Here is a 27,189-nt window from a genome sequence, read left to right as displayed (position 1 = left end):
ATGGACTTGGAGAGCATTATGCTAAGTGTATGCTAAGCCATTCAGAGAAAGATAAATATCACATAATTTCACTCATTTGTGAAATATAATGAACAACATAAACTGATGAACAAATATAGAGCCAGAGACATAGAAGCATTGAATAGACCGTCCAACCTAAGAGGGAAGACAGAAGGCAGGGGGGTGGGGGAAGGGAGAAGGTAAGAGGTCAACCAAAGGACTTGTATGCATGCATATGAGCATAACCCCAATGGACACAGATAGTAGGGGGGTGAGGGCATGTGCTAGGGGGTGGGAGTGGCCAGGGAGAGGTCAATGGGGTGGGGGGGAGGAGGAGACTTATGTAATACTTTAAACAATAAAGAATTTAAATTTTAAAAAATACAGAATACCAATGAATCCTAAGCAGGAAAAATACAATAGATATTCACACCTTAGACAACTCACAAGACTAAAGAACACCAAAGAGAGAAATTAGTTCAACAGGTGACTGCTTAATAGCAATGATGAAAGTCAGCAGACAGTGAGAAAATACTTTATTACAGAAATGATTGTCCTAAAATTCTATACTAAGAGAAACTCTCTTTCAAGAATAAGGATAAAATAAAGGTTTCTTCAAACAAGTAAAAATCCCACAGTAAAGGGAATTCTAAAGGATTTATATCAGGCAGAAAAACAAATGGAAGGTATGAGATATAAGAAAGAATGCTAAACATACTTACATGTAACTATGTGAGTAAATTCAAACAAATCTTTATTATAAGAAATAATTATAATACCTCATTTGTGGCATAAGGAAATAAGATAAATCTAAAATATTGTAAGTAAATTTAGAAGAGGATGACTAGAGTAAGTTAAAGTGTTCTAAATTTCTTTCACTTTGGGAGGAGGAAAATTAACTTTATTTTTTAATATGTTTTTATTTATTTAATTTTTTTAGAACGATAGGCAGGGAGAAGGAGAGGGAGAGAAAAAAACATTGATGTGAGAGCAAAACATCAATTGACTGCCTCCTGCATGCCCCCTACTGGGGACCGATGCTCAACCAACTGAGCCACACTGGTCAGGACCTTAGTTTATTTTTAAGGTTGCAATATCTAGGGAAACCAACGAAAAGAATATACATAAAGAAAGAAATAGATATTAACCTTCAAATATGTAGGAGTGTGGGGGAAATAAGTAATAAAGAAAAAAAACAAAAGAGGAAAGAAATGAGTGTGTAGGCGGGAGTATCAATGTATAATAGTAATCACAGTAAGGGGAGATGAACTAACCTAGCCAATTGTAAGCAAAGATTACAAAGCATGCATTAGAGAAGATAAAAAGTGTGCTATGTGCTGGCTATTAGAAATCTTGTAAAATAAAAGACACAAAGCAAAATAGCTTAAAGTTAAAGCTAAAAAATTCTGGTGCTAATGTATTCAAAAAAATATAAGACAAACTTTAAGATAATAAATATTATAAAGATAAAGAGATTCACTACATAAAAATAAAAAGTTCAGCTCATCAAGAAGACATAATAATGAGGATGTACCTAATAACAATAATATAGTCTTAATCTGTACAAAGTAAAAACTGATAAAATTTTAAGAAATGAATAAATCTAGAATTACAGATGAATAAATGAATAAATAATAAATGAATAAATCTAGAATCAACACATTTTGTCATTAATTAATAGGTTAAGCAGAAAAATTATTGGTAAGAATATAGGAGATTTGAGTGACACAGTTAAGTTAGATTTAATATTTATGAGTAGAACACTGCATTCAACTTATTGGAACTACACATTCTTTTCAAGGATTAATGAATTTTTTTTTTTAAATGACTAGTGCCTACATCTCAAAGCAAGCTTCCACAAATTTCAAATGATTGGTTCTCTACAGATTGCAATCTCTACCCCAATATAAATACCCTCATACATTTGGATATCTTAAACATAAAAATAATTGGTCAAAGAAGATATTATAACAGAAATTAGAAAATAAACCTGAATAATTATGAAAATACACATAAAAATAATATCCTATACAGATGAGTAGAATTGATAGCAAAAATTATAGCCATAAATTAGAAAATCTGAAAATTAGAATGTCTAACTTCTAACAACATAAGAAATTTCATAAAGAAGAGAAAAATAATTCCAAAGAAAATAGCATAAGACAATAAGATAGGAGCAAATATTAAGCAAAACACAACAAAAACAAAACAAGTGTAAACACAAATGAAATGATCAATAGAATTAAACTTAGTTTTTGAAAATACAAATAAATCTCTTCTAAATCAGAATAAAAGGAAAGGAAACCAATAATTTTAACAGTGAAAGGGAGTCTATTCCTATAAATACAGCAGAGATAAAGTAATATTATGCAATATCATTGAAATCATAAATAAACTAGGTAAGTCCTAGAAAAGGACAATTTGCCCAAGTTGACTCATGAAGAAATAGACCTAGAACCAATGAATAAATTAAGCAGTAATTTAACATCTTCCTAGAAGAAAACACCAGGCACAAAGTGTAAGTTGCTATCTTTCAAAGGAAAAATAAACTTACCCAACCTCTTCCAGGGAATAAGAAAAAAGAAAAAACACTTTAATTCATTTTATGAGACTGACATAATTTTCACATTGAAACTAAGCAAGAAAACAAAGAAGGAACTTTATAGGCCAATCTCATGTATGAGCATAGATGAAAATATATTAAAATATTAGTAAACAAAATTCAGCTACACATGAAAGGGATAGTACAGCATGGCCAAGTTGGGTATAAGTTAGCCTAAAAAATACATGGCTGTTTTAACATTAGAAAATAGATTAATGAAACTTGCTACATTAGTAGACTAAGGAATAAAACACTTGATCATTTCTATAGATGAAGAAAAATAATTTTATGAAATTCAACAGCCATTTATAACAAAACCTTTTAGCAAACTAGGAATACAAGAGACCTTCCTTAAACGGACTAAAGGGCATTTACAGAAAGAGAGAGAGAGAGAGAGAGAAACAAGAACAACATACATAATGATGACATGTTGAAAGCATTTCCTGTGAGATCAGAAATAAAATTAAAATGCTCAGCTTCCAACGTCTATTCATTATTGTGTTGCAGATCTTAGCTGGTGTAGAAAGAAATTAAATGTATAAGAATGAAAAGAAACAAAATTGTCATTATTTGCAGTTGATATGATTTTCCACAGGGCTACCACATCTGCCTGGGCACAAATGCTCACAACCAAGGAAGTGAGTGAAGCTGTGCCCACTGAGCCACACACCCTACCCGGGCCTGAGTCCACCAGCACAAACCTGCAGTCCACTGGGCAAGCCAAGTCTCCATGGGGCTATGTCTTCCCAGACACGGTTTCTTCCCTTAATTCTTATAAACATGTAGCATGACCTAACAAGTCACGCTCATTGTCAATGTAGAAAACCCATAAGTATCTACAAATAAATTATTTTAACTTATAAAAGGCCTTAGAAAGTTGGCTAGAAATGAATATACAAAAGTCAAGTACGGTCTAGTCCTAGACACCAGCACAAACATAAAGTGAAATTTAGGGGAGGATGTAATAACAAGAGCAAAACATATAGGTAAGGTATATAAAAATGGATCTTTACATGCTCAAGTCCCTCATTGAGAAAATTACAAAATATTATTAAATGAAGAAGTAGTGCATGTATTTAGACAGGAAAACGTGAATTCCACAATAATGTCATCTGCAGATTCAATATAATCCCAGGCAAATCCCCACAGGATTTTTTCCTGCAACCAGATGAGTTGATTCTAAAATATATAAACAAATTATTCCTCAAAAAGGAAAAGAAATTAAGGGGACTTTCCTGCTAGAACATGACATTTTCAAACAGTAAATACAACGTGATATTGATCCTGGAATAAACATATAGAATTAAATAGTGAGCCCCAAAATAGATCAAAGAAAATGAGGACACTTGCTTAATGACAGAGGAGAGGCAGTGAGAGGGAGACAGAGTCAGAACGCACGTGCACATCCAAACCAGAAGGGGAAGGGGAACTGGGTGAGGGGCAGGAGATGCCCACCTTTGCTCCTGTCTGGCGTATGAGGGGAGAGCTCCTTCTTGCCACAGACTCCTGCCTCTGAGGCTCCCTCTTGGCCCAGAGCAAAGATCTAACTGGTCTGAGCTAGAGAGAAACTGCTCACAGGGTTGCTCTAAGAGCCCCCTTCTGCAGAGAGAAAAGTCCAGCCCATCTCCAGGACAAGCAGATGGAAAAGTTTCTGAAAATGAGAAATGGAAGTTTAATTAAGAAGACTTGGCATATCATCCTTTCAATGTGCTTTTTTGAATTCGGTTTGAATGATCAAGCGGGACTTGTCCCTGGAATGTAAGGGTGATTCATATGCAGACTGGATATATCTTTGATTACCTGGCACAGTTGTTATAAAGACTGAAATATAGCCCGGCCGGTGTTGCTCAGTGGTTGAGCATCGATCTATGAACCAGGAGGTCACTGTTCGAGATTTCTAGTTAAGGCACATGCCCGGGTTGTGGGCTCAATCCCCAGTAGGGGGCATGCAGGAGGCAGCCATCAATGATTCTTGATGAAAAGAAATGAATTCTCTCCCTCTACCTTCCTCTCTGAAATCAATAAAAATATATTTTTTAAAAGACTGAAATATACTAATGGAGATGACACTGCTTTGTATTCCTATATAAGGTCATAAAAATAAGAGGGATTTTGTTAGGGAACATGGTCTATGGAAATAATAGTCTCTGAAAAGACCCAAAGAAATGAATCTATCAAGGTGGAATTTCAGGCAAAGTGAAAAATGAGCCCTTAGCCAAAACAGAAATCTGCAAGTTAAAGTCCTAACCAAAATTCCATTAGCATAATGTAAGCAAGGAACCTAGAACGTTATAGGAAGACAGAGGACAAATTCTCAGGAATTTCTTTTCCAATCCTGTGGTTTATAACAAGGAAACTATGGCTCAGAGAGAGCAAACGACTTGCCCAACTCACAGAGTAAATTTGTGGCTGAACCCAGACTGGAACCCAAATCCTCCTTCTCTCTCTCTCTCTCTCTCTCTCACTCAGGTTCTGTCCACAACCTGGCCTAGTCCATAATGCTACAAATCCCTCTGCCAACTCCAAAGCACAAGACAAACAGAACATGTTGACAAAGAGCTTGAGAAGCAATTACCTATCCAGTATTGACACAGACCCAGGGCCCTGGGCTGGGCAGGAGCTATAGCCCAAATCCCTCTGACTTTTCAGGAAAATATCTCCATCTCAGCCCTCCCCACTAGGATCCTGAATGCAAGGATAGAGACATGACAAAAGACAATTCCATGTGAAAACTTGCTGTTAAGTCATGGAGCACTGCATGATAGTGGGAAGAGAACAGGACCTGTTCTTAAAGAAGCAGCCTTCAGCTCATCTGGACAGCAAGGGAGCAAATAAGTGGGTCCAATGAGATCCCTGAGGGCTCAGCCTTAGGCCAGACTAAGTATAGGACTTAAGCTCAAAATATGCATCCCAGGTGCTCATCTGGAGGCTGTAAAACCCTCTGTGAGCTGCTCTTCTCTCTCAAACCGGGCAGGGACTTTATCTCCTGCTGTGGCTTCAGGTACAGGACATGCCAGTCCTCACCCACCCCTGTGTCTTCTCCCTCTCAGCAGGCACCTTTGTGGCAACAGCCTCCTTCACTCATTTGTTTTCATGTCTCCTAGTGAGCCTTTGCCAAGGGCTGGGAGTATAATTGAGGTAGAAATGGTCATAGCTCAGGAAAGAGATGGGGGAGAGGGGGAAACCAAGATGGCGGCATAGATAAACACCTAAACTGCTGCCTCGCACAACAATTTCACAACTACAACTAAAAGACAAAACGGACATCATCCAGAACCACAGGAAGGCTGGCTGAGTGGAAATTCTACAACTAGAAGGAAAGAGAAAAGCACACTGAGACTCAGAGGATCTGCAGAAGGCAGAGGTACAGAGACACGCGCACAGAGAGGACTGGCAACTGAGTATGCGGCTGGCTTTCTCAAGCAGGAAGGAGACAAAAGCTCCCGACTGCACTGAACTCCAGTTCCAGGCGAGACTCTGGGGACCCAGACTCATTCAGGGAAAAACTGGACTGTCTGGCAGCGGACGAAACTCGAGGGTGGCTTTCTCTCAGAGGTGCTTGCAGCTATTACCATGGGACACTGAGATCCAGGGCCTCTTAGGGCGGGGCTAACAGGAAGTCAATGCTGTCTGCTCCACCCTGAGACTCCGCCCCATCCAAGCTGACCACAGAGGCTTTTGCAAGTCTTGTCTCATAAGGGTGTCTCCAGCACAGAAGTTCTCCCAGTGTAGACACAGCTGATACTCACAGCCAATTAGCCTGGAGGTCAATTCCCCCCAGTGATACCAACAACAATCAAGGCTTAACTACAAGACTGTGCACACAGCCCACAAAGGGGTGCACTAAGAGTGTCCACCTCAGGTAATTGGGGAGGCTGAGGCACTGGGCCCTATAGGACACCTAGCACACAAAGACACTCTATCAACTCAGGGAAGCAGCCAAAATGCAGAGACAAAGAAACAGGTCACAAATGAAAGAAATGGAGGAAAGCAAACGACTGGATATAGAGTTCAAAACCACGGTTATAAGGTTTTTCAAGAATTTCCTAGAAAAGGCCGATAAATTTAGTGAGACCCTCAAGGATATAAAAAAGGACCAACTAGAAATTAAGCATACACTGACTGAAATAAAGAATAATATACAGAGATCCAACAGCAGACTAGAGGATCACAAGAATCAAGTCAAAGATTTGAAATACAAAGAAGCAAAAAACACCCAACCAGTAAAGCAAAAAGAAAAAAAAATCCAAAAAGTTGAAGATAATGTAAGGAGCCTCTGGGACAACTTCAAGCGTACCAACATCAGAATTATGGGGGTGCCAGAAGAAGAGAGAGAGTAAGATACTGAAAATCTATTTGAAGAAATAATGACAAAAAACTTCCCCCACCTGGTGAAAGAAATAGACTTACAAGTCCAGGAAGCACACAGAACCCCAAGAGGACCACACCAAGACACATCATAATTAAAATGCCAAGAGCAAAAGACAAAGAGAGAATATTAAAAGCAGCAAGAGAAAAAGTTAGTTACCTTCAAGGGAGCACCCATACGATAGTCAGCTGATTTCTCAACAGAAACTATGCAGGCCAGATGGGAGTGGCAAGAAAAGTGATGAATAGCAAGAAACTACAACCAAGAGTACCTTACCCAGCAAAGCTATCATTCAGAATTAAAGGTCAGATAAAGAGCTTCCCAGATAAGAAAAAGCTAAAGGAGTTCATCACCACCAAACCAGCATTATATGAAATGCTGAAAGGTATTCTTTAAGAAGAGGAAGAAAAAGAAAAAGGTAAAGATAAAAATTATGAACAACAAATACATATCTATCAACAAGTGATTCTAAAAATCAAGTGAATAAAAAATCTGATAAACAGAATAAACTGGTGAATATAATAGAATCAGGGGCATAGAAAAGGAGTGGACTGACAATTCTTCGGGGGAAAGGGGTGTGGGGGTGCGGGAAGAGACTGGACAAAAATCGTACACCTATGGATGAGGACAGTCGGGGGGTGGGGTAAGGGCAGAGGGTGGGGTAGGAACTGGGTGGAGGGGAGCTATGGGGCGGGGGAAAAGAGGAACAATTGTAATAATCTTAACAATAAAGATTTATTAAATAAAAAAAAAAGAAATGATCATAGCTCAGGCCATGAATATTCTGAAATGTATAAACAAATTATTTGCATGAGGGATCAGGAGTCGGAGCTCTAGCCCCATCCACAGGCAGTCTTTCTGATCCCACCTCTGGCCCACTCAGAGACCAGTCTAACACCAGCCTTGGTCTGGGTCAACAGGGCATCTGTTCTGCATCAGGCCCCAGCTAGATGACAGAGAAGTAGACAACGAAAACAATTTTCTCCTTAGAATTTCCTCTTCCATTGAAAGAGATATGTAAATACATGATTAAATAAAACAGTAATTCCTCCAACATGAGCACAAATAAGATGCTTAACCTTTCTCTGCCACAACTGCTCTATCTGGCTTTGGACAATTTATGCCCTTTTGCTGGGATTCCAATTTCCCCTCTGTAAGAGGAGAAGTCTGGCTTAGATGAGCTCCTAATCTGACTCTAATATTCCTATGATTCAATAGCCCACCCCCTTCCCCAGAAGGTCCTAGCAGAGTCATTCATGACCAGAGGCCAGCTCCAACTCCTTTCTGCTCTGCCCAGAACCCAGGCTGCTGTGTGTTCTTTGCCCAAAGATGGCTTCAAGTTTTACAGGAGACATGTGTGGCTTGTCCTGATGACGGCCACTCAAATAACTTGTTGCATGTGCTAGCCATTAGACTCCCACGTCATTGCATCCTGGCCCAGTGTGCAACTGGGGGCCACCCCAACAGTCCCACCAACTCAGGACCCCTGTTGGCAATAAGGCCAAGACGGCTTACATGAGCAATTGTCTTCTTGTTGGCCTCCTTGCTCCAAGCTTATCCCTCTTCGCGCTAATGTTAGTTTCAGCCTTTTAAAGCACAGCTCTCATTGTAACATCTTGAATAGCTATTATGTTTCCCCAGTGTCTCTCTACTCGGGTCTGAACTCTTTAGCCTATTGTTAAGACCCTGCTTCCAGCCCACCCCACCTCTTCTGGCATTACCATCCTGTAGTCCCAAAATGTCCCTTTATATTCAAGCTTCAAGACAAGTTCCCTGCCATTCTTCAAGACTGGCTTGCTGTCCCCACTCACCCTCTTTCTGGAAGCTTATTCCGACCCCCAGACCACGGGGCACCTAGAATACTAAAGGGCTGACACCATTCATCCTGTGCCTTCAAGGGACTACTAGGTTTTGTAACTGACTGGTGTTCTCTTATTGTCTCCCCTGCTAGGGCCAAAGTCCCAGAAAATATGCCCAAATCAACCAGCATCTGGCACAATGCTCTACATGTAGCAGGGAAAGATTTGTTCAAAGGCAGTAAAGATAGTTGGACAGATCACTGAAGGACAGAGGGAATGGATGAATAGTGACACAGGCAGGGTGTCATACATAGGCAATGTTGCATAGAAATGGGTAGAACAAAAAGTGATGGTAAATGAATAAATAAGTGAAATTTGGTTCCATCTGCCACTATCTCTCAGCTACATTACTATAATAGGCTCCTAACTTATCTTCTCCCCTCCCCTCAACAATCTATTACCTTCATAGCAGCCAGAGCATTTTTTATGAAAATAAGCTTCATTACATCAGGTAATAAATGCAGACAGTTTCAGTCATTTTCTTCCAGATAGTTGGGTCAACGTACAGGAAATCTACCTGGTCTTAGGGAAATTTCAGGGGTGCTTGTTAGGTCAGGTTTGGTAAGTTGCTCTTCTGTTTTTGTAACTTGCGTGTTTTCTTTTAATTAACTTCAAAGCACTACTAGTCAAGCAAAAAAAAGACGCTACATTAAGCAAAACCTCCAATGTCCACCCATATTACTCAAATTAAAAGCCAAAGTTCTCCAAATAACCTGCAAGAGCCTTCATGATCTGGCCCCCATTTTTGCATTGACCTCAACTCATTTGACTCTCATTTCACTCGTCAGTTATATTGACTGGCCTTCATGCTCTTCCTCAAACCTCAGGACTTTTGCCTTTTTTCTTCTATTTTATTGCTCTCCTCCCACCCTCCACCCCCACCCCCCACTGCCCCAAATATCGACATAGATGTCTCTTTCCCTTACTCCTGGTCTCTGTTTAAATATCTGCAAATCAGAGAGACCCTCATGACCCTGGATAAATGTACAAACCCTCTCCCACCCTTGAAACCCCCTTACCATTCTTTATATTTCTCTATAGCACTCAGCACCGCTGTATATCAGCTTGTTTACTGTCTGTCTTCCCCCACCAGAAAGCAAATTCTACAAGGGCACAAGTTTTGCTCACTGCTGTATCTCCAGTGCCTAGAACAATGCATGGCACAGAGTAGGTGCTATATAGATAGCTGTTGAATGAATGAGGGAGGGAGGGAATGAGGGAATGAGTCTGTAACTTAGATCTTTAGCACCTTTGGGCAATTTTCCAAGATGCTCTTATCTGATGTGGATGCCATTGTCCTATGTCTGCTCCATTCCAGCCTGTCTGATGTCGTGACAGATGGACAGCACGCATTCTTGGGGGATGGGGCTCTTTGTAAATGACAACCCTTTTGGAGGGACGTGGCCAGCATTAGTCTACTGACTGGTTTCTAAATGCCACATTTTTAAATCCCATTCTCCCACCCTTCCCCCCAGCCTCCCTGCAAATTCCACAGGGTTCAAAGTGCAATCCTAGTAGAAAATGAAGAAAACAAACGTATCCTTTTTTCCATGCTAGGGCTCAGAGGGAGCTGTTTTCTCTTTGCTCTTTGGGCCTGCACCCCAAGCCCCTCTGCAGCCACCACCTTGTGCCTATCTGATCAAGGAGCCTAATTCCTCAGCTCTCATCACCACTAGAAGAGGGAACAGGAAGCTAGGAAAGCAAAAGGCAAGATAAGAGGAGCAATCAGTGTGGCAGCTTCTAGTCTCCCTCTCTTCCTGTTAACACCCTGCAATCACTCATGGCCTAGCACTCAATCAGCACAGTGACATCTCCCCACCTCAACAGTCTCCTCACCTGGGCTCTGGGTTAGGAGGACCATATGAAAGAGGTATAAGGGAGAGGGGTGTGAGGGTGACTCAGCCTTGAGTCCCACTATAAATCCAACAAAAATTCCTGTTTGTGGATGAAAAGGTGGGTACTAGGTGGGTAAATGGGTAAGAGACTGAGGCAAAATAGGTAATTGAATGAGTGAATGAGGAATGCAAGAGTGAGTGAGCCAGAGTGACTGAATAGGATTTGTCTTACTGATAATGGCATTTTTGCAAGAATGGCTCACTGGGCTTACTAAGACCCTTTCTCTGAATTCCTTTTTAGGCTTATGTCTAGTGATGAAGATTGGGTGGGGTGGGGTAGGGGTGGGGAGGAGGTTGACAACTCCTGACTGATAGAAATTATGCAATGCAAGTAACTCTCGAGGTCCAAGGAGCCTTCATAAGGGTTTGTAAAGATTCTTCATACAAGCAGCCAAGGAGCCAATTCAAAACCACTGAAGGCCCCTCAGATCTCCTATAACCTCTACAAATCCGAGGGGATGGTGAAGAAGCCATAGCTCAGGGGTGCCCTGTAACTTAGCTATCTCCTTCAGGGAGCTCCTTAGAATCATCCAGGAATTAGATGTCACTTACCACCAGTCCCCCTAAAGCTCCTGAATGACATTCTAATTTGTTTGCCTAGAAGATGGCAAGCACTTTGGGGGTCAAACATGTGTCCGAGAGGCACCTCAAAAGTAACATGTTCTAAAATGAATTATCTTCCTATTACTCCCTTAAAATTTTTATTCTACTGAATGGCACCACCATTTATCTGATTGCTCAGCTGATAAAAGTTCATTCACTCATTTATCCAACAAATATCTGTGGCATGTATCAATAACATACTACCTTGCTAGGACAAAGTAATAAGCAAAACCAGATATGGTCCCAGACCTCATGGAGTTCAATATCAAGTAGGAAAAACGAGCGTTAATTATCACATAACTAGAGGCCCAGTGCACGAAATTCATGGAGGGGGAGAGGGTGTCCCTCAACCCAGCCTGCACCCTCTCCAATCTGGAACCCCTCGAGGGATGTCCGACTGCCCAGTGGGATCAAGTCTAAACGGGCAGTCGGACATCCCTCTCACAATCCAGGACTGCTGGCTCCCAACCGCTCACCTGCCTGCCTGTCTGATTGCCCCCTAACCACTTCCCTGCCAGCCTGATCAATGCCTAACTGCTCCCCTGCCAGCCCGATTGCCCCTAACTGCCCGCCCCTGCCGGCCTGGTCACCCCTAACTGCCCTCCCCTGCTGGCCCAGTCACCCCTAACTTTCCTCCCTTGCCAGCCTGGTTGCACCTAACTGCCCTCCCCTGCAGGCCCGATTGCCCCTAACTTCCCTCCCTTGCCAGCCTGGTCGCACCTAACTGCCCTCTCCTGCAGGCCTGGTCCCCCCCAACTGCCCTCCTCTACAGGCCCAGTCCCCCCCAACTGTCCTCCTCTACCGGCCTGGTCCCTCCCAACTGCCCTTCCCTGCTGGCCTCATTGCCCACAACTGCCCTCCCCTGCTGGCCATCTTGTGGTGGCCATTTTGTGTCCACATGGGGGCAGCCATCTTGTGTGTTGGAGTGATGGTTAATATGCATATTACCTCTTTATTACATAGGATAATTGCAAATAAATATAAACTTGCAACTATAATAAAGCCTTGAAGGAGGAATGTGGTGTTTTAAAGCTTTATAAAATAGGATTTGATCTAACTACTGAGGTCAAGAAGTGACAACTGAGCTGTGATCTGAGAGATAAGGAGGAATTCCATAAGCAAAAACATAAAAGAAGAATGTTGTAGGCAGAGAAACCACAAATGCAAAAGCCTATGGCAGGAGGGAACATTACAAGCCCAAGGGACTGAGACAAGGCCAGTGTGAATGAAGAGAGAGCCAGGGGAGAGCTGGGAAGGGTAATATACACAATGATAGCACAGGTCTGACACACTTGCAGGACTTACTAAAGAGTTAAGATCAATATGAAGCACTTGAAGCATTTTTAAGGAAGAAAATTACATGATCAAGTTGTGCTTTGAAATACACAGAGTACAGAACAAACTGGAAAGAGGCAGCGTGGATATAGGGGGACCAGTTAGGAGACTCCTGCAGTACCCCAGAAAGATGAAAATGGTGCCTTGAACTAGAGTGATGCTGATGAAGATGGAGAAGTGATGGATTTGAGAAGATTTACAAGAGAACATCAACCTGTACTAGACTTATGGGGGAAACCACTTAGTAAATTATATAAATGTCTAACCACTATGTATACCTGAAACTAATATAATATTAAATGTCAACTGTAATTGAAAAATTTAAAAGAAAGAACATTGATCAGATTTGGTGATGGATTGAATATGGGCTTTTGAGGGATAGAGGTGTTGAGGATGATCACCATCTCTCTCTGACTTTTGAAGCTGCTTAAATGAAAAAGCCATTCAGTGAGAAATGAAATACCCGAGGAGGAGCACATATGAATAGGATAGTGCTGAGGGACAATGCAGAAATTCTGTTTGGACATGCTGAGTTTGAGAGGCCTTTGAAACGTGGATCTGGAAGTCTCCTTGAATCCATTGTCTCCCTGACTTTCTGTATTCAATCAGACACCTGATTCTAGTTCCTCTCCATTCTGTCTTAATTCAGGCCCTTATAATTATCTCCTGGATAATTACAATAATCTCCAGGCTCTTTCTCGTTCCAATCCATCCATTCCACACTGTAGGTCTTTCTAAATGTCGCCTTCTCCAAGAAGCCCTTTCTGACTACCCAATCTAAAGTACCTTTATCCTATTACTCTCTATCTCAGTCTCTTGGGGTTTTTACTTTCTGAAAACATATAATAATGAGTTGTGGTTTTATTATAGAAATAAATATGGACATATACATATATGACCAGCTCCATTTGCTAAGAGGGCATAGAAGCAATGGTACACCCAAAACAAGAAACACATGTAGCCCCAGAGCTTGGTTTCTAAATACCATTCTCCATGAAAAGGACCCAGGGCTTCTTGGATCTATGGCTAATTCCAGGGCTGGAGCAAGGAAACAATAAAATGAGCCTGGGACATCCTGCTATAGCAGATAGTAAGCAAGTGCTTAGAAAATCATGGGAACGAGTCAAGAGAAACAGGCCAAGCCTCTGTCTTCAGAGGATCTAGGACTCCCCCAGTGTGGTTCAATGGTTGAGTATTGACCTATGAACCAGGAGGTCACTGTTCAATTCCCTGTCAGGGGCACATGCCCGGGTTACGAGCTCAAGCCCCAATAGGGGGCATGCACAAGGCAGCCAATCCATGATTCTCATCATGGATGTTTCTATCTCTCTCTCCCTCTCCCTTCCTCTCTGAAGTCAATAAAAAAACTTTTTAAGAAAAAAGGCCAGTTGGTAGAGCCTCCCACTATCAAATCTGGGACAATTTGAACATCAAAATAAAATATATTAATTGATTATAATACACTGAGTAAATAAATTAAGAATATGTGAGTCTATAGGAAGAAAGGAAGGAGAGAAAGAGAAAGAAAGAAAAAAGGAAGGAAGGAAAGAAGGAAGGAAGGAAGGAAGGAAGGAAGGAAGGAAGGAAGGAAGGAAGGAAGGAAGGAAGGGAGGGAGGGAGGGAGGGGAAAAGTTCTTTCTTACACTAGAATTCCAACTAATCAATACAAAAGAAATTATGGACCCAAAAGTATCAATGATGGTAAAATTAGTGAGCAAAGTTTTGATGAGGAACAGGATATTTCCATAATCTCAAAGTATCTGTCCAAAAATTATGTGTTAAATACAAAGGGAAAAATAGTAATTCCACGGTGGAGAAACTGGTGAGCATCACCTTAAACAAGCGATGAAGGCTTCTTTTGCCAGCATTGGGATGATGCCCACATTCTGTGCTTGCTGATATGATAACCTCACTTCAGTGGTATTCCTGCCCAAAAGGCATAGCTTGAATCTAATCATGCAGAACCATCAGATAAACCCAAATTGAGGGACACTCAACATAATAACTGGCCTGTACGACTCAAAAGCATAAAGGTCATGAAAGCTAAAGCAGAAGATTTGCTCTAGATTAAAGGAAACTAAAGAGACATGACAATTAAATGCAATCTGTGGATTGGATCCTGAGTGGGGTGAGGGAGATGGGAGAGCTATAAAGACATTGTTGGGACAGAATTGTGCTGTGGTAAGAATATATGCTTTTAAGGAAATGCACACTGAGTATTTAGGGGTAAAGAGGCACCACATCTCCAATTTACTCTTCAATTAATCAAAACTATGAATATTTTATATATAGTTATATGTACATATAAAAACAGTAAATATAATAATGAATGAACAACAAATAAAAATTTTATAAAAAATAAAGATATATTTTTAAATCATTGGAGAGAAAGGCAATGAAAATAATAAAGTAAATGGAACATTCTATAAGTGATTAAGGGATATGGATAAAGAGGGATTTCTCTTACCAGTCTTGCAAATTTTCATCAATTTGGTCTGATATCAAAATTAAAAGAAACATATAAATGGTTTGTTTTTATGTTTTTTAGGGTTTTTTTAAAGGGGATTCTTCATTTTATTTTCAGGGGTTTTTTTTATCTTTATTGTTGAGAGTATTGTTTTTATGTTTGCTGAATGACTGATTGAGCCCATGTCCAACCACGACCTGCTTAAAATACCCCAGTGGCTGCTCATAACAATCATGAAAAAAGTCCAAACACCTCAGCACAGCCTTCCAGGCCTGACATCCACTGAAAGCCCTTTGTAGCATCTTTTATCTCATTTCTCTTCACTACTGACCGCACACACTACAAGCTCCATTCATACTAACTGTTTACAATCCCCCAGCTTATCACACTAGGCAACACTTCTGTGCCTTACTATGTGCTGGCCTCTGAGCCCAGAATGACCTTCTCTTATCTTCCTGGCAACTTCTTATTATGTTTCAAGATCCAGACCAAGAATGTTCACCTCTAGGAAGGCCTCTCTGATTACCCCAGTCGGAGATGACACCACCTCTTCTGATACACCAACACCTCCAGGACCTGCCACGGTCATGTCCCACAGACAGGCCGGCCACTCTTTGTTTACAAGTCTGTCTTGTCACAGGGGTCTGATTGCTACTTAAGGACAGGGATTATCCACTCACCTGTAAGCCCAGTGCTTTGCACAGGTCCTGGCACATCACAGGGGCTCAATTAATATTTGCAGCATGCATACCAGTGTCTGAACTTTCTGCATCCTCCAAGGGAGGAAGTCCTGACTTCAGTCTCTTTCATTATCTTCAAAAAATACAGATGAGTGCGGGAAATTAGTTCTCCCCTTACTTTACACACAAGGAAAGTGAGGTTCAGAGAGGATAAGGTAACAGTGTCCCCAGAGCTGAGCTATAGCTGCAATCCAGATCGCTTGTCTATCAGTTCTTTCCCAGAAGGTAGGTGGGTGAGAAAATAAGGAAGGAGATGCCATTTGCGGTTTGCCTAGTCTATGTCAGACTCTCGGCTTCGAATAAACTTGCTGTTTCTAGCATCACCATTGCATTGTAAGGAACCCCATTTGCAGACAAGGAAACTGAGGCTCCACGTCCAATCCATCTGACTGCAAAGCCCGTGCCCTTTTCTCTGCACACTGCCATACGGAGGCCCACCTCTGACCCTCCATCGGAGGATGTGAGAGGCCTGAGCCAATCATCCTCAACCGCATCCTTTAAACCAGCACCACACGCGGGCCCACAAGATGGCCCACACCCCCAGACCACAGGCTTCATTTCGCATGGTTTCCAAACCCGGGATATTTGGGTTGTAAGACAAAACCTCCATTTCTCCGGCAGAAAGTGAACACTATACACAATTATCCAGCCAAACTGCTGACGCTTACAGACACTGCATCACGCCAAACGGAGTCTGGTCTGCCCAGAGACGTTCTTCAGAGGATCTAGGACTCCCCCAGGGCTTGGCACTGAGGGGACCCTGGAGCTGGGGGAGGGGAGGCCTGGCTGGCTGTATGCAGCACAGTCTGGGCAAAGGCTCCATTCCCAGGATAGAGATTGCCCCGAGGTGAGGGGGGGAGGGGAGAAGTGAAGCCCCAGAAGCCCAGTGTTGCCCAACCCCTAGGCAGGGGAGGGGTGGGAGAGGGGGAAATCCCTGCCAGCCCAGAAGGCCTTCCCCACTCCATCCCTGCTTCCCACAGACCAGCAGTCTCTGGCACAGGCTGGAAAGGCCAATGATGCTGATGACCTTCAGGTCCTGGGTCAGAGAAGCCAGGCCCTTAGAACTTCTCCAGGTGGCCCACGGGGGCGGATTCCCCTGCTTTTAAGGCCGGCCTTTGTACTGGGGGGAAAATCAGCAGACATTCAGTCCTGGCTCTGACCCTAAGCAAATCATTTAACCCCAGGTGCTTCAGTTTCCCTGTCTTGACAAGTAGCACCCGTCTCACAGGGCTCATCCAGAGGTTTCATAAAGTGAAAGGTGCAAATAACCTAACAGAAAGGTTGGCCTTAATCGACACTAAATAAGTGTGAGTAACCGTGGGTGAGACTTCCCCACAAAAGTTCCTGACCGCCCCACCCAATATGATCTTACTGGATTTTTAAGCCTGTTTTTACTTGGCTAAGATTAAAGTCCAGGGAACAACCAGAATCCTCGGCAGAGACGCAATCAAGTCTTAGTCTTACCTTTCCGAGATGACATTTGCCTGAGAAGGAACAAACAACTTGCCCACACTAACCCACCAGCACACCACCCACTGCCAGGCATTCCCAGAGCCTCAGACCAAAGAGTCCTCCATCCCACTTTGTAGCCAAATGCTTTTGGAAGGATGAGTCTTGAATGTGGGCAACAGCCACCAGTATGGAGTGACCTATTGCTTACTGAGAAGCAGAATCTCAACATGATACCTAAAAACCCACCATCAGGGTCCTTCTAAGCACTCTTTAGTGCTATACATTGCCCCCACTGCTCCCCTTTCCAAACATTACTCGCCTTGGGTAGGGTAAGAGAATCAGTCTTGGAGTGAATTAGTTAAAAGTTTCCCCAAATTTGCAATGTGGTTAGAATCACTTGGGAGACTTGAGACCCCTCATGAGGAAGGAGAAAGAAGTGAGTCAATGGCCTCAGAGATCCAGGTAAGGGGGCAGCTCCTTGTCCTAAGAAGCTTCTGTTCCAGAAGAGCCATCCCTAATCAGACACTGCGTGGCCCAGGGGGAGGCAGAGCTGAGGTCCAAGAGACACAGACCTCCCAGCAGAGCCCTAGGCCTAGGCGAGGTCACATGAGGAAGGGGTGGTGATGGAGCCAGGGCCAGGCTTGGGGCAGGGGTCAAACTCCTTCAGGAACCCACACACTCACGCTTTTGAGTCAGGGAAGAGCTGGCAGCTAAAGCACTCAGAGCATGGGGCATTTATCAATGGCCCAATTCATTCCCAACAATCCCCATTGTCTGGGCCAGCACAGAGATGGGCATTATCTCTCAGAGCTGCTAGAAAGAAAAGCTCTAAGACATGGTCACGAAGTGGAGTCCCAAGATACAGAAGCCAAAGCTGAGACATATGGTTTGAAAACCAGATAAAATATTTGCAAATGGGGATGTTCAAAAAAAAAAAAAAAATCCATGCAATATGGTTCCCATCCTCAGAGACCAAGAGAATGTTCAACTGCTGGTTGTTCATTCACTTATTCTAATCTCTCTCTACAAAAGATGTGGGAGTTAAATATGTGAATGCTATAAAGCTGTTTAAGCAGAAATTAAAAGTCGAAGCCAAGATTTGGAGTAACAGTTGCTAGAATGGAGCAATATGATAGACTAAGAGCTTCGTAGCAGCCAGAGTAAAAAGGGAAATACACAGATTATATCAACAGCCTAGGAGTCACACAAACCTGTAGAAATCCCGTGAGCTTACTAAACCTTAATCTCCTTGTCAGGAAAAAAAGGGGGTAGAGGACTACTGACCTAACAAAGTTGTTATGAAAAGTAAATGAAATAAAGCATTTATTAAAGGTTCAACAAATGGTGGTTGTTATTATTGTTGCTCTGTTGTCTGATTTCTCGTCTTTAAACTGGAACTATGATAACTTAGTGGGGTTGTCCTTGATGCTCTCTGATTCCTTATTGTTTCTCTGAAATAAAGAATGGGGAAGCGGCCTGAGACTGAGTCACCATGACTCCTCCAGTTTTCGGGAGCCTTTCTGGAGTCATAAAGTTGTTGGGGACCCTCACTAAGGAGAGATCTAGGGAATTCCTCCTCCCACCCCTCACCCCCATCTTTACTCTGCAAGAAGGCTACCAGGCAAAGCACAGCCTGTCTATTTAACCATCTCCAAGGTCAGGCGGGGACCAGGCCAGGTGCAACCCCTCAGGAAATGGCTGACGCCCATCTGCTCCCCTGCATTAGGGAAGTCGATGGAGTGAGAGCTCAGGCACTCCTCCAACCGAACCCTAAACACTAAGGAAGAGAAAGCCAATGTCATCTTCTAACTTCCCAACTGAAGGAGCACAGTTAGTCTGACCGCCTCACTGAAGGCTGTCCATAGGAGAATGGCCAGGATGGGAGAGGTCTAGAAGCAATAATAATGACAACAACAACAACCAGCTGATATCTGAGGGCACCTACTCTTCTGAGCACTGTTTAGTGTGTCCCCGGAAACCCCCAGGGAAAGGAGGGCAAGGAGAACAAATTCTGTAAAGGAACGGGAGAGAGAGGAGAAAGGAGCAAAGCAAAGGCCAGCTCTTCCATCCTCACCTGCATATGGGAGACTCAAAATAGTGTTGATTAAAACCAAACAAGAGAAGGAATCAGCCCAGCTCAACTCACTACTCCTCCCTGGCACCGGGCAGTTCAGACCCCAGCCACACACAGAAGGACCACACTGCTTGTCTGCTACAGGGGGACCCAGAGTATAAACTAGAGCCTGGAGCAAATTACAGGTGTGCGCTCCACCTCAGCCCCGCCAGAATGGCCTTTTCACTTGTAAGACAGCAAAAGCTACTTGTAAAGCCCAAACCCTGAGACCCCAGGCTCCACGGCAGCCTCAGTTCCAGATCAAATAGGGCACTCCAAAGGCACTGTGTCACCATCTGCCCTGACCCCCAGCCAAAGCCCCTGACTTAAGATATTCCCTACTGCCCTAACCGGTTTGGCTCAGTGGATAGAGCATTGGCCTGCGGACTGAAAGGTCCCAGGTTCGATTCCGGTCAAGGGCATGTACCTCCGTAGGAGGTGTGCAGGAGGCAGCTGATGGATGTTTCTCTCTCATTGATGTTTCTAACTCTCTATCCTTCTCCCTTCCTCTCTGTAAAAATCAATAAAATATATATTTTTTTTAAAAAAGATATTCCCTACCAAGGTCTGTTTCTTTTTTCTTTTAAATATATTTTATTGATTTTTTTTTTTTACAGAGAGTAAGAGAGAGGGATAGAGAGTTAGAAACATCGATGATAGAGAGACATCGATCAGCTGCCTCTTGCACAACCCCTACTGGGGATGTGCCTGCAACCAAGGCACATGCCCCTGACCGGAATCGAACCCGGGACCCTTCAGTCCGCAGGCCGACGCTCTATCCACTGAGCCAAACCGGTTTTGGCTTGTTTCTTGAACTCATTGCCCAAAGTGCCATATATAGGCTAATGGGGGCCTAAAAAGGGGGCTGCAGGCTGAGAGCAGGTCTAACCAGGGATTCATGTTTGCGTATATGCATGTTTTACACATGTAGGTGTCTGTTGCCTCTTTGTCCTTGCCTGCAGTTGTACACATTGGAAGTACGTGAATGTTTGCATGGATGTCCTGAGAGGAACTGCAAGTCTGCAGTGTGTGGGCAGGGATGTCTGTACACATGAGCAGCTGTGCATGTGGGTGTGGATGCCCTGTGAGTGTGTGCGGGTGGGCATGACTGTGTCCGCTCATCCCCTCTCCGTTTCCTCCTGCCTCTTCTGGTGTGACAGTGGGGTCCCCCCAAGCTGTTTCCCCCACCCCCGCCAGCCAGCTGAGGTCCCTGTAGTGTTGGGTGAAGGCTCTGAGCTCTTGCCCTGCTTAGTCCTGAGAAACCAAAGCCAGATGACCCACAGAAAAGACACCCCAGGTAGGGACAAGTCAGGTCACCCTAGAAAGTCTGAGTTCAGATAACACTCCTTACCCCCGGCTCCTGCCAGCCCTGGCTCACACACACACACACACACACACACACACACACACACACACACACACACCTCTCCATCTACACTGCACTCGCTCAGCCCGCAGGGAGCCTTCCTCCCACACCCCTGAGTGCACTTCCAGGGCAGCGGACATGGTCCACACAGGGCTGCCGGCCACAGACACGGGCCACCTGTGGGCACACTCCAGTCCCCTACATGCCAGTCTCTACACACACTGACAACTCCGCCACCCACACTCATATGGGACAATGTTAGAAAGTTCCACATGCTAGCACAGCGGCCCACACACACTCCCAACCATTGGCATCACTGACACACTTAGACCTACTGTCCAAATAGTCGCAAACATGCTCTGTCCCCAACTCTGCTGGCGGGTCCAGCGCCGGCCCCTGAATCCAGCCAGCAGTGCGTCTACTTACTCGGAGGAACTTGGCGGGCTAGAGGGGTGCGCACAGCGGCCAGCGGTGGCGGCGCGCAGCTGGGGCTCCAGAGGCCGCGCGCAAGTGGCTGCGCTGGGCCGGCCCAGCCCCCGGGGGCCGCCCGCTGCCCCGCGCCCCCGCCCGCCCCACGCCTCCCGGGGCCGCTGCAGGTCCTTCAACAACAGCGCGCTCCCTGCCAAGCCTCCGTCCCGCGGCAGCCTCCGCTGCCTGGAGTCCCAGCCCCGCTGCTGCGAGGCTATTTTGGAGACGTCGCTCTGGGCCCTCGGTGGGGAGCACTGGAATGGGGACGCGGTCACGTCTAATTAGAGACCTGGCTCACCCCGGGCTGGGCGGGAGTCACCGCGGGTAAGCGCCCGGGAGCCTCAGAGAGCCGGCCGGGCGGGGGTGCCCACATGCGCCCCTCATGCCAACATCTGGAGAAGGAAGGGAATGCGCTGTGATTGTTTCCCTTGGAGCTGAAACAAAATAAGGAGGGGTGTGGGTGCGGTTCACAGGCTCCGCGGAGGAGCCGCCAAACTTTGAGCAGTCCCCAATGCCTGGAATGCGACTTGGTTTATTCACCACAGGTGCTTCCCTTTGGAGCCTCAGTCCCACAGAAGAACACCGGCCTCCAGATCACAGACCTGCCAAAAATGACAGAGACTCCTTCTAACTTGGGGCTCATCAAACTTCTCCGGACTTCTTGTGTCAGATGGCTGATTCCTACCCAAAAGCTCAGGAATGTTGCATTCTTGAACTGGAAGGAAGCTTCAAGGTCACTCCGTCCAACTCCCTCCACTCTGCCAAGAATGGGGGGAGGAGGACGCTGGGGTGGGGGGGTCTCTACCCACCCTTAGGGACAACCAAGGAGAGGCAGCCCCTAGCCTCCCTTGGGCCTTCTTCCCAAATTTGAGCCCTCTCATTGGCAGGAAGTTCACTTGGCAGCTAACCTAAATCCCTCGTGCGCAAACTATGTCCATGTGTCCCCACTATGTGTCCAGGGAGAGGGAGGCTGGCTCCATCTCCATAACACAATGACCACTCCAAGGTCCCATCTCAGTCGTCTGTTCTCTTCAGGCCCTGGCTAACAATGACCATTGATTCCTGCCCTGGACACAATACAGCTCCTGATATTAACTCAACAGCCTCAGCTCTTGGGGACCCCAAGCTCTGTGGGTGCCCACGTCATTTTCCCCCGGGGACAAGCCAGCTTCGACCCTGGCCTCCATCCATTTGTGGACAGCCTGATTCTACACTACCCCAACCAAGTTCCCTGAGAGTAGCTTCATCTCCTATCTCAACAAAGGCTATCTCAGAGCCTGGGACAGAGTTTGGGCCCCAGCCACCCACATGGCTGGGCATAAACACTGGAGTTTGCAAAATCTTTTCTCTGAGTCCCTTTCTGGTAGGTTAGGTAGTGTAATAAAAGTAGTCTGGGCTTTGTCCTCAAAGAGACTTGACTTTGCGTCCTACCTCTACTACTTTCTAGCTGTGTGTCCTTGGACAAGTCACTTAACCTCTCTGAAGCTCAGTTTTCCCATAGCTACGTTGGTGATCATAATAGCTCATGGATTGTTGAAAGTATAAGATGAGATCAGGAATGTAAAATTGCCTAGAAAGCTAAGATATTTTTAGTGTGCTAGAAATGGAACGAGGTTTAGATCATAAACAGGATAAATATTAGCCAAAAAAAAAAAAAAAAAAGCCTAAGAGATCTTTTATTTCCAGGACCAAATTCTGTGCCTGGGTTTCAGGGCAAGAAAGAAACAGACTTGGTTTGCTAGATGTTCCCTTAGGACCTTTGATATGAATATTCCCCACCTGCATCCCACAACATGCGAGTGCACACAGAGACACACACATCCACTTTCCCAGATACGTACTGCACAGCCCAGCCTCCTTGTCTCCTGTTGGCCCCATAGGCCCCAGCCGCCTATACCCTCCTCGCTGGCTGCCTCTCCATTCTCGGGAGGCCGCCTCATGGCTCCAGTCTTGGCCGCAGCAACTCCAAGTTTCCCTACCAAGGCCCATGAGGGCAACTCCTCTCTCCTTGCCCATCCTTCTGGGCCATGGCCCCAGCAAGGCCTGAAACTCAAAGCAAAGGTAGCAGAGGCCTTCTCTGAGACAGTCCAAAACTGAGGCTGCTGGAGGAAGCTCAGAGTTGGAGCATCATCCCCCTCCATCCCCTCCCCTCGGCCTGCCTGGCTTCATAGTGCTGTCCTGCTTAATTCTTAATGGAAATTCCATCCCCGGCGCCAGCCCTGGCTGGCTCACGGAATCCAGGCTTCAGCCAACAACAAACTCCACCCAGAGACAGGAGGCCTGCCCGGTCATATAAACACAGATACACACATATACACATACGTACATACACACACAAGACATTTACAAACTCAGAGATTCTTGCCCAGACACATCATACACAGAAAGATAATAGGCACTATGACCACAAATAGTTATTGCAAGGTAGTAAATACAAATAGCAACTTCCCTAATCCTCACAACACTAGGTTCTGGTATTACTTCAATTTACACATCAGGAAACTGATGCATGAAGAGGCTAAGTTAACTTGCATGAGGCATCTATAATAATAAAAGTATAATATGCTAATTAGACTGGACAGTTGAACGAACTTCCAGACATCATTCCGGACAAAGCCACGGTGGCAGGGGCTGAGGCAGAGGCAGTTAGGGGTAATCAGGCAGGCAGGCAAGCGGTTAGGGGCGATTAGGCAGGCAGGCAAGTTGTTAAGGGTGATCAGGCAGGTGAGTGGTTAGGGGTGATCAGGAAGGCAGGCAGAGGGGTTAGGGGTGATCAGGTAGGCAGGGAGGCGAGCAATTAGGAGCCAGCAGTCCCGGATTGTGAGAAGGTGCAGGCCTGGCTGAGGGACACCTCCCTCCCCGGCTCCCATGCACAAATTTCGTGCACCAGGCCTCTAGTTATTAATAACTATAACATTCACTAATGACTGATTACTATAATCGTGTTGCATTCATTTCCCTTACACACCTTACATGCAGGTACACCATTTCTCTCCACTAATACTAGCAGCGAATATTTAGCAGCCAATTACCACATCATTAGTCTTGGACTGACTTATTTGGTGTGTGCAACAGAAAATATTTCACTTTCAGAGAACAAGAAAAATAGGTTTATTTGCATTATGCTTATTAATTTGTGCAGTTATTTAGTGTCTAATAAGTTAATGTTCAAGAAAAAATATTAATTTTTATTAAAATGTTCTATGATTTTATGTTAACGATGACTTATTTATTTCATCCCTTTGTATTCAGCATGTCTCTATTGAAATAAACCTACATTTCTATGAAAATTGAAGCTTTTGTTTTTTTGCGGTCCACATAAACTTAAACCTTGTATATTTGGCCCATGTTAGCCTTTGAGTTTGACATGCTTGATGTAGGGGGCTCCTCAGAGACTCTGGGCACTGTCCAGGAGCTGGCCAAGGAGGGTTCTGGCCTCCAGGACCAGATGAGGCTGGACAGGGCTGTAGAATAAAGCACGGCATGAAAGCCCAAACTTCTAGTAATACAGAGCATGTGCTGCTCAAGGGAGCCGGAACCACAATGCAGAGATGGCAAGACTCTGATGGGAGGCAGAGTGGCTGGGAAGATGGGGCAGGGCCATGATGGAGGATAAGCAGCAAAATCCAGAGCCAAGAACGCTAAGAGAACTGCAGAAGAAGAGAGAAGAGTTAGCAGTCCAGGAACTTGTCCACTGCTTGAAGTTTCCATGCTAAGCAGGACATCTCCAAGCAGAGGCTGTGATGGCCCTGGGCCTTCTCACAAGCATCCCCACTAGAGAGCACCTGGAAAGACCTGTCCTATCCAGAGCGATCACTTTTGTCTCTTGTGCTTTCCCACCCCCATCCCCATCCCAGAACCCCCATCACTTCTACAGTCACAGCTCATCCACTCTGTGGCCTAAGCTCAGCATAGCCGTCCTGTGACGCATTTGGACTGAGAAAGGGTTTCTTGAGCGAGAACTTCTTGACCCCCCACAAATGGACCTGGAATCCTGTTGTCAGGCAATGGCTCTAAGAGGGGGAACATTCTGAGTCTGAGAATTTGCATTTCTAAAAAGTTCCCAGGTGGTGCAGATGCTACTGGTCTGGGGATCACACTTTGAGAACCACTACTTTAGAGCACAAGAGGAAGTCAGAGATTATTCTAGCCCAAAACTAAATGGTTTCTTCTGAAAGGTCCCTAAAGAAAGACTTTACACTCCTGCCAGTAGTTTGTACTTTCCCCTCCCCGACCGCCAGCTTCCCAGCTTCTGCCTCAGCCCTGCTGTGTGTTGGCGGGTCTCCCCTGGGTTCTGTGATGGCTCTCTCTGACTCAGCACATCTCAAGTCAAGTAAGAGATGGTGTCCACTCTGTCCCCACCCGCTCAGAAAAGGTCATCAAGATGAGAAACCTGCACAAAAATACCTGATGACCTGGCAGGCTCTCTGACCTGGGGATGGAGATATCAGATCAGAAGTTCATGATGATGGCAGCTGAAAGGCCAGGCCACCCAGAGAGATGAGAGATGGACCAGGATCCCAGTGCCCACAGCTGCAACCCCATGTCCGGCAGTCCCCTCCTGCATCGCTGAGACCTGCACATCGAGATGCTGCTGCCCTGCCTCCAGGAGCAATGGTGGGACCGGGCACTCACGGGGGACCAGCAGAGGTGGATCTGGCCCCAGGGTACCAGACAGGCTGGAGCAGATGCACCATTGACTCACTTGGGCCCATCAGTCTCTCCAGGCCTTCCCATGCATTGCTCTCAAAAGAGAAAAATTTCCCCAACCCCCAGAGCCAATGTGAGAACTTACAATATATTTTTTTAAATGTATTTTATTGATTTTTCACAGAGAGGAAGAGAGAGGGATAGAGAGTTAGAAACATCGATGAGAGAGAAACATCGATCAGCTGCCTCTTGCACACCCCCTACTGGGGATGTGCCCGCAACCAAGGTACATGCCCTTGACCGGAATCGAACCTGGGACCCTTGAGTCCGAAGGCCGACGCTCCATCCACTGAGCCAAACCGGTTTTGGCAACTTACAATATATTTAGAATGAGGCAATGTAAGGACGGAAAAGCCCTCAGAGATCTCTGGGTGCAGAGTTCGAAAATTGTATTCTCCACCAGGATCACCTGGGGGTGAAATGCAGAGACCCAGGCCCCCTCTGAGGTTCTGAGTCCGCAGGCGGGTGGTGAGGTGGGGCCTGGTGCAGCTCTCTTCCCAGCTCCTTATTCAGTGGCTCCACTTGACTAGTGCAGTTGGCCATAGTGAGAGTATTTATTTACACCCTGGAAACTGGGCAAACACTACAAAGCAGGGCATTTTGTTTTGTTTTACTTTGTTTTGAAATACCGGTCATGGACCATTTAGCAGCACAGCGTGGAGCACATGGGCCTCTGTTTTCAAGCATCCCAAGCCGTTAAGATGCAGGCCCGTTTTGAGAAAGGAACAATGACCCAGTGATGAGGCTCTAACCCCAAACCCTCATGTACAGGTAGAGAAACGGAGGCCCAGTGAGGGGAAGAATCTTAGTCACGGTCATCCTAATAAGCTCCTTGTGGGATCACAGCTGCTCTGTTCAAGGCGGTAGGGACTGGGGGAGCCCCGCCTGTTTTCCAGACCCTCTCCGGAGTCCTCTCCACCACAAAACTGCATCCTCTCCACCACTCACTGGCTGTGGCTTATTGGCTAAGTAAGAGAAGGGCTGGAAGGTCCTGCCCATTGTGGGCCAATCAGATCACCTCTCATCCACATTTGGAATTGGAATAAGCTGGACCGGAGGTTAGTAGCGGCCAGATCACCTGACTGGGGTGCCCTGGACAGCCAGCATGTGAATTCCAGATACTGAGGGCTCCAGGCCTGCCCTGCCCTAACCAATCCCTAACTGTTCAACTCTTCATTAAATTCAGAGAGATTCCCAAACCCCAAAAAAT

General features: G+C 45.1%; 1 protein-coding gene across 1 annotated transcript in view; it reads right to left on the bottom strand.

Annotated features, from left to right (window-relative positions):
* INSC (INSC spindle orientation adaptor protein) overlaps positions 1-23,209 on the bottom strand; it is a 129,417-nt gene extending 106,208 nt beyond the window's left edge. The window contains exon 1 of the mRNA XM_008150999.3: positions 23,111-23,209. Coding sequence (XP_008149221.2) covers positions 23,111-23,209 — 99 coding nt within the window. The remainder of the gene's footprint in view (positions 1-23,110) is intronic.
* Between the last annotated feature and the right edge of the window lie 3,980 nt (positions 23,210-27,189).

The sequence above is a fragment of the Eptesicus fuscus genome, chromosome 13, assembly GCF_027574615.1.
Source record: "Eptesicus fuscus isolate TK198812 chromosome 13, DD_ASM_mEF_20220401, whole genome shotgun sequence".
NCBI classification, from domain to species: domain Eukaryota; kingdom Metazoa; phylum Chordata; class Mammalia; order Chiroptera; family Vespertilionidae; genus Eptesicus; species Eptesicus fuscus.
Note: the sequence above shows the minus strand (reverse complement) of the source record. Positions and strands in the feature narration are given on the sequence as shown.